Here is an 8,817-nt window from a genome sequence, read left to right on the forward strand (position 1 = left end):
CGCTCCTCATCCGAGGAGCTTTCTCAATTCAAAGAGCAGAGAGTGAGTGTGTGTCTTATCTCACTCAGCCTTATAACCTGTATCTCTCACTCTCTGCTCTTTGAATTGAGAAAGCTCCTCGGATGAGGAGCGAAACGTCTTCTGTTACAAATAAAGTCCAGTTGTTTTTGTATTGAACGCTTTTTGAATTTCTGTTAACTTATTTTTATATATGAATGTTGCAGTGCCCTGAGATAACTTCTGTTGTGACTTGACACTATATAAATAAAGTGAATTGAATTGAAACTAGTTTTATACTGTTTACAGTTTCATTTTCATTGTTTTATCTACCACTCAAAGCTTGTGGCTAAATAAGAAGAAAAAAATGTGATAAATATTCAAACATTTTATTTTCAAAGTAAAAAGAACCACACAGTGCCAAACGTATTAAAACTTTAGGGTAAACAACAGAAAAACATGTTCCTGGTAAATGCTTTAAAAAAACTGCCCAAGAACTGAATAGTTGTGTAAATGTGTAAATACAAAATTTCACATACAAATTAAAATTTACTGAGCAGATGTGTCATTATGGCCTCAAAACCGTGACCAGTTGTCCCAGTGTCTTCTCTTGCTGGCTAGTGCCCAAACTGTCGCATGATCAACACATCATCTACCCTCTTGCTTTTACTGCTGCTGGATGTGGTCGGTGTGGATGCAGAGAACATCTGTCTCTCCTGGGTCTCAGTTGGACTGGATGCTGTATGTTGTGCCAATCAACAGGCTTTGAGAACAACACACCTTTCAAGTTTACATATTTGTTCACTTGGTTCGGTCTTCTCTTCTTCCTCTTCAACAGCACCTGATAAAAGGTCTGAGGTTTACTTGATGCTTATATGGAGTCAACTTCATTTTTATATTAGAACTTTATTTAATTTATATCTATTCACAACCGTATATTTGAACTGAAACATTAATTCAATGCAAATTCCCATTTCTATATAAAACATTTTCTTTATGTTCATTTCCTATTTCAGCTCCCTTTGTGATTAGGTTTATTTACTGTGCAACTCTTTAGAGTGCACTCTTTTCACATGAAAAGTGAGCAGAAGAAAAGTTTTCATGTGTTTTGTCTTCAAAAAATACTACTTCCCCGTTTCCTGTGTGAAAGTTCAGCAGTTCTTTTGTGCACATTACAACCAGAAAGTGCTACCTCTTTGTTTAGTAATTGCATTCCACTGAAGTCTTCATTTCTCTTGGTGCACCTTTTTATCTTCATTATTATGTCTCTCGTCTTGGTGTCCCTTCATCTAGCTTCGTCTTTGCACAGTTTCAATATGCATCTTGATGAAATGTGAAGTTTTCCTTTCTTTGCTGAATAACTTTTCCTTCAAGTATGTTTCAGTCGTTTTGGTTAAATACAACTTTATCCATCTCAATTACTTTAACCATAGTCTGAATCATTATACGTTTGGATTGTGTCTAAACATTTCCAAGCTTTTAATTTAAACCAAAAGAACAGATTAAGAAAAACAATACAAGGAGATGACTTTCTATTGTTTTATTCACTGGCTAAAAGAAAAGGAAGCATTCATTCAACACTAAATCAACATTCGGCAGGTTGGCCTATCGAGTGTACTCCATTCATGTCAGTTCAGAGGTTTTTTTTTGTTTTTTTTGGTTTCCATTGTGGCCTCCTTATTCTTTACAACAGGATGGTGAATCAACACTAATTTTCAATAAAACATGTCCTCTTGGATAGAGAGAGCTTTTTCCCTGTAGACTATTCCAAAACACAGCTGGGGAAATTTAAATTAGGCCAAATTGTGAGCGAAAAGTTTTTTTTTTTAAATGACACCTGTCTGTTGATGTAATTAAGGTGAGTTAGTGTGGAGAGTAATGTTTAAAAGTCTGCAGAGAGGGTTTTTAAAGTTGCAGATGTATTTGAAATCCGCTCAGTGGTCCTTTAAGTCCATCCAGCTGTGTTTTGGGTGAAGTCCGGCTCCCTGCTTACACAAAGGAGGATAAAACCCAGCGCGTACTTTAGCGAACACAGTCACACAGAAAGAAGCTTTACACTCGGAACATTCAACAATATTGATGGTTAAAACCACTTCTGCAAAAACATAAAACAACAACAACAAACACACTCACAATAACATAAATTCAGATTTACAAAGTCTGTGTGATTTTTATAATATACTTCATGTTCATAAACTGAACCTGGACAAGTGTTGCATAAGAGTATAACACGGTAATGCATTGTTGATACCTATACAAATATGCACTGTGTGAGTTTATATATATATATATATATCTATTTATATAGTTTATATTTCTTCCTCTATGGTTTTCTAAAGACGCAGCCGGGCGCTGTCAGCACTGCTTTTGCCCCTTTGTGGCCACTAGTAAGACTCCTGTTATTGCAAACTGTCCTGATTTTAAACAAATGCACAACATTCGTACCACGATAAAACTGGGGCCGTCTAGCCAGTCTCACAGAGACCAAGAGTGAGCCTGCCATCACCGCTGCTGCTGGGCTGGCTGACCAGAATCAAAACATCTCAAGACGAAACGATTCAAGATCTCACAAATCATCGTAAGGCCAAGTATTGTCACTGCAAGTTCTTATTAGGTTACATCTTCAATTCGACTCTGCGATAGTGAGAGAGCGAGGAAAGAAAAAGCAAATATACAAACAAAAGAAAGTTTGGATTATATGCATTCTTCTTGCATAGTTGTGAGGCTGGATTGGGCAGCAGGCCTGCCTGCCTGGTTCATTAGGAGGTTTGGCTCTCCAGACTTGACAAGAAAGACTTTGTTTAGAAGCCAGGAACATCCTATCCACAGTATCTGAGATCTAAATGAAGGTTGACTGCCAGTGAGCATGAATAGTCATCAGTTCCTTGATAAACATGGGCATTTCACAAATCTCTGGTGCACCAAAGCCACCGGCCAGGTTATTTTATCAGTGCCTTTTTGTCGTTTCGTTTCCAGAACTACGTAGCAGAAATAATCCGCTCATATTTTGTTCGTCATACTAAGCTCTGGTCCTAAAGACTGGAGAATCCAAACTTCCTGCTAAGAGCCCAACTGTTGCAATGAGAGCCTCCTACACATCTGCCTACACTTTCATACATCAGCGATGGTAAAGCAGTGCACGTTCGTGTCACTGAAACATGTCAGTATATTAATCTGCATTTCTCTTTGAGGTTAGTCTCGCAAGTACTCGTTTGTCTATAGCTGTAGCATTTAGGGGAAAAAACAAATATGTGAGGACACCCTGCCTTTCATCAGATGTTTCAGAAACGATACTCCTCCTTCATCAACTACCTTTATTTCCCACAACAAGGCAAATATCCTGAGCATCAACAATACAAAGTTGGCATGGTGTTGGCAAGGCGGACAGAAAACTAGCAACCTTTAATGAGCGTCTTTCTGTGGCTCCGACTCTGCGTCTACGCCTGTGCAGATCTGATGGGATCTGCAACTTTGGTACTAAAGAAAACACGTGCACTCAGTGGGTTCAGCATTGGCTGTTAGGTATCAGAACCTCACTTACAGTTCTGGGATTACAACAGTTTAAACACAACTGTTTCAGATGGAGTGAATTAGAGCTGACATTTAGGAGCCCTGCAACCTTTCAGGATAACTATGAACACACAACAGGCAGACAGAGCTGGCTGGAAACACCGCTTCAGTACATAATAAGCTTTTTAAAACCATTTTTATGGCAAGATTTATTAATCGCTCTCAGTTTCCAGCATTTATCTCACTGAAACATGTCTGTATGTGCTGTATAAACCTAGCGTAACCTCTGTGTAAGCAAGGTTAATAAAAAAACTTAACCAGCGTTCTCCAGCTGTGTATAAAGACCTTTACCTGCTGGACTGGTTTATAATGTCAAGGCCTTTTAAGTGAACTGACGCACAGAAACACTTCTGAATGGTATCAACACTCCCACTGCGATCAGACCAGCTGCTAATCTGATGCAACTCATCAGCACAATTCTTTCAAAAACAAATCTTTCAAAGTGAAAAAATATAAACTACAACAGTTTTCAGAGATTTATCACCATGCACACATTGCAGTCAAATAGTACGCTAATAAGACAGCCAGAGCAATCCTCCCCTTTCACGTTGAATGTCCTCTTCTTAGCAGCAAAACAACTGTGCAGCTTTAAAAAACCAGCTCACATCATTTCAGGCTTGCTGGCATTACTCAAGGTCATGAGCTGCTATCAGTAACAGAAAGATTTGGAAGCATCTGTAGGAATGTTCTGAAATCAAACCAACCTCTTTGTGCTTTTCTTTTTACCTTGCCTCCCTCCTCACTGTAAAACATGTGAAGGTCAGAAAGAAATGGATGGAGGCGTATGATAGTGAGCACTCTAAGCCCGACACTCTGTGCATCTGTGCTAGATTGAACAAATCTGGCTCTGATTAACGATGTCTCGGCAACAATGCACCCTGAGAGCCATTCGGAGGTAACAATTGTTTAAAGATGTGCAACAATGTTCCCAACCCTTTTTACACTGCAGGGAAACGCGCAGTAACGTAACCCAGTACACACATTTCATTTCTACAGACAGCTACCAAGAGAAGACTGGTTTTCTTACAGGTCCACTTTGGTTTTGTTCTCTCCAACCACAAGACACGACTGTTAACAAGTTCCAAAAGCAGTAAGGTTTGAAGTATAGCACAGACAGCGTCAAAAGCACAAAAAGAAAATATTGTTTAGTGAAAAATGTCAGATCACCAAGTATCAGACAAGGGTGTTGAGGATGAAACAATACAGTGTCTGTTTATTGACGGGCACTTCAGAGAGACCTGTGTCTGGGTTTAGCTTGTTCCACTGTGATCTTTGGCAGCTTCAAACAAGACAAAGGAGAACAGATCCACATGAGGACTGAGCTAAAGTTGGCGTCCACCCTCCTCTAAGAAAACCAACCGTACCCTGAGAGCAAACGGTTTCTGTTCCTGATTCGTGCAGCGGCAGAAGTGATACGACTCCACGGCTGAGCATACTCACCTCCTGTCAAGCACACACACACCCACGTGCATCCTCTCAGGTGTGTGTGCAATGTACGAGAGCTCCGTGACTGACAGCTTGTTCACACAGCTTTACTGCATACACACAAAACAAGCCAGGAACAGTCCAAGAGAAGTTAAATCACTAGTACAGAAACTGCAGATGCGGAAACATGCGACGCTGCTTATTTAAACTGTGAACTCAAATCAACAACAACCAACACGTAACACCGAGCCGCTGACTTAAAGCTGAAGTTTAGTGAGACTTCAGAAACTTTCACATGGCTCCAAATTTACCCATCGTCAGCAACACATGGAGATTAGTCTCCCCCGTGATAGTTTTTAAAATGAGCAATCCCAGTTTGTTAAGGACTTTGCTCATGGAGATGGCGTTTAAAAGGTAAATATACTTTTTTGGGGGATTGAGTTTCTCCAGTTCTGTCACATAACTCTTTCCAAGAACATGTCTATAATGAAAGCTTATCGATACGTTCACCTTATCATGTCTGTTTAGGGACCATCACGCCAGAAATAAGTTTTTCTACACGTCTAATGAGGAAACTTACAAGTAGAGTTATGTTTTATGCAACGCTTGAGTGGGAATATTAAAACTAAAATGTTTTCCTTGCTCAGTGTCACTAGAACTGGAAAAAAAAAAAAAAAAACTCCACATGGCTGATCTGAGACTAGTAAACACAGGAAGTAGTTTTGTTTGAAAAATAAATAAAATTGTTTACTAGCTGAGATCCACATTCAAATAAAAAAAAAAAAAAGAAAAAGCTGAGCTTTCCGTATCTCACACAGTTGGAATCAGAACAGTGCGACCTTCCAACGCTTCAAATGACGCACATAAAAACGACAAGCGGGGGATCTTAAAAAAGGGAAGGACCAGGACACAATAACCAACTTTTGTTTTGAGAAAATTCTGTTGGCATTTCCATCCTTTGTAGGTGTTTGAGTGTGCAGCGCTCTAAACAGCCACAGAGAGCTTTACAAAGAAACTCTTGGTACCAAAGTGCATTATCCTGAGATATGAACCAAGGACTTCACAGATTATCATGGCAAAACCATCAAGGTCCCTTAACTTGAGAGCAAACATTTGGTAACCACAGGCCCATCACAAGGCTCGACTCGTTCTGAAGCTATAAAGTGCTGGGTGACAACAGTTTCATATCAGGACAAACAAAGTAACTGCAAGTCAGCCTTGTAAACTAACAAAACTTAATATGGACCGTCATATTCTACAACCTCTCTCTTAACAATGCCTGAGCTGACAATCTTCTGATGAATTTCATCCTAACTTAAATTTCTTCTTAAATCCTCCCAATAGATGTCTTCATAAGACACCAGAGCACAGCAGTTACAATGCTGGAGCATCATCTGGGCTCAGTTAGCATCCAGTGATGCTCGCACCTGTCATGAACTCAAGCCATTTGGTCTAAACATGTGTGAACATGTTAGCACTTTGTGAACAAATATCAAAAAACAAGTTCGTCTGGGTCTGACAGACATCATCCCTTCAGCTCAGACATTCTTTTAGGCCCAGTAGGTCACATATCGACAGCATAGATACAAACATGTGCAATGAGCAGCTAGGTCTTGCCATTCTTTAGCCTTTATCAACCTTAATCTCTGAAAACAAATGTATGATTAGGTTCATTAACCCTCTAAACTAAAGCAAAATGAGGGTTTATCAGATGGCAAGAAAAACATCTACAACAAGAACACTACCTGGAGAGACTGGGGGTGTTTTGCAAGGCAACTGTGACTAAAGAGGAAAAAACTGATTGTTTCGCACATCCTTCTCATCAACATCACCGTTCTGATCCGAGCGATGTTACACGCCTTCCTGAGGTGACAGAGAAACTTTCAGCCACGAAAACGAACCACGCGTCCTGAAACCTTATTGTGCTAAACGTGCCAACGACACACACACACAAAAAAGGGGCGGTGTTGGCTGAGTGGAGCATACGATGTTTAAACTAAAAGTTTTTAACAATTCAACAGCCCTGGCAAGATATGCATTTGCCAAACTTCTGGGACATATACAGCTGTTGAGTAAGCACATGATGGAAAAAACACAAAGCTCACAGTTAAACGTGAGCCATTACATTCAGTGTATCCATTTTCACCCTCTACTCTTAATCATGAAATGTTCTTCAGTGAGAAACTGGTTCCTTACAGTACTGCTGGTATATCTGCCTCCTGAGAGCTGCGCCTACAGAATACTGCTGCTGTTTTAGCACGATCTCACCAAGAACTTGGAGGAAAGTACAAAGATATTGTAAAAAAAAAAAATACATGGCATAAACAAAAAACAGTAAAAGCAGTCTTTTCTCTCTAGAATGATCCAAGATATCAGAGCCCTTCAGGTGCCTACATGTCAGGAAGTAATTAAAATTACAACATGGATATCAAACAGCAGAGCTGAAAACAGGGCTCAGAATCAGAAAGATGGATGGAAAAATCCAGAATGATGGAAAAAGAGAAGATTTACAACCAGTGTAGTACAGATCAAAACATAACACATTAACAATGTGTTTGCTTTTTTTTTTTAGTTTGGCTCTGAGAGTTGATCAAACTATCAAGGTTCACCAGAAACTGAGCAGGATGGGAAGTGCAGTGGCTGTAACAGTAATCTCCACAGTACCACCAGTAGGGTGCTCAGGGCCGATAAAACATTTTGACCTTAAAATGCCCCTTTTTAAACACAATCCTGCTGCTGAATCACCAAAACTGATTAGCCACAGCTTGCCACATTCCCAGCCTGTTGACAAGGCTCTGGAGTAAGTGCACAAAATCGTCTTTCAGAGGAACAAGGCTACTCAGGAAGTTGTTGATTTACACACTCCAGCCATGGCTCTATCACTCAACCTGCCTGTCCTTGTCCCAGCTGTGCGCAGGAGGATAATAAAACTGGATTTAAATGCACACGAAGCCTTTACAGGCAAGGTAACTGCCACACAGGAAATAAAAACGGTAATACGCAGAACAGGGGGACATGGGAAACAAACATAAAAGGAAAGACAGAAAACAAATCAGTTACATTTTACAGAAGCTCTGAAGGTTTAAGGGGATGAAAGAAAGCACCGAACATTTATCATAAAGACCAGACCAGGCCAAGTGGGTATGACTTGTTTTACAATCTTTTTAGTTTTCCAATTGTTAGGTCACAGAGAAGCACTTCCTCCAACTAAATAAATGTCTCTTTATTTGATTATTTTTAGGGAATAATATTAATTCAAAGATGTATTTAAATCATGAAAATCTAAATCTGTGCTCAGGTCTGTTTTGGGGAATGACTTGGCCTGAATTGGTTGGCCTGATCTGGTCTTAGCAGGGCTTCAGCTGTGATGTGTCGGGCTGGGTTAGCCCCCTCTTGCCTACATCCCCACGCAGAAGGCGTGCAGCTCGCGGTGGAAGTGCTGGGTGGGCTCAGACAAAACTCCGCTGGAGTCCAAGCAAGGGTGCCAGACACGACTCAGGCCCAGCGAAACCTCCTTCACCAGGTTATGGACCGGGTCTCCCTCCATGTACAGGGACTGGTCCGGATCAAAGTCGATGCTCTCTTCAGAGACGGTCAGGACACGAAGGCTGGAGCCGCGGAGTCTAGAGATTGCCACCAGGTTATGGGACCACACAGTGTAACCTGCAGACAGAGACCAGGCAGCTTGACTCACACTGAACCATTTCGTTTCAAGAGGGCCAAATAGAGTTATTTAATGTAATCGAAGTGAATTAGAAAATAAATATTCTTTAAGATGGATAATCTTGAAGACATTTCTAGACCTTTTCTTGTTGTAGTATATGT

At 40.4% G+C, this 8,817-nt stretch overlaps 1 protein-coding gene across 1 annotated transcript in view; it reads right to left on the reverse strand.

Moving 5' to 3' along the window:
* Positions 1-7,543: 7,543 nt before the first annotated feature.
* LOC119427021 (F-box only protein 33) overlaps positions 7,544-8,817 on the reverse strand; it is a 5,979-nt gene continuing 4,705 nt past the window's right edge. The window contains exon 6 of the mRNA XM_037694594.1: positions 7,544-8,655. Within this exon, the coding sequence (XP_037550522.1) occupies positions 8,390-8,655 (266 nt within the window). The 3' untranslated portion in view covers positions 7,544-8,389. The remainder of the gene's footprint in view (positions 8,656-8,817) is intronic.

Source organism: Nematolebias whitei, chromosome 21 (genome assembly GCF_014905685.2).
Source record: "Nematolebias whitei isolate Nwh7 chromosome 21, NemWhi1, whole genome shotgun sequence".
In the NCBI taxonomy this organism is placed as follows: Eukaryota; Metazoa; Chordata; class Actinopteri; order Cyprinodontiformes; family Rivulidae; genus Nematolebias; species Nematolebias whitei.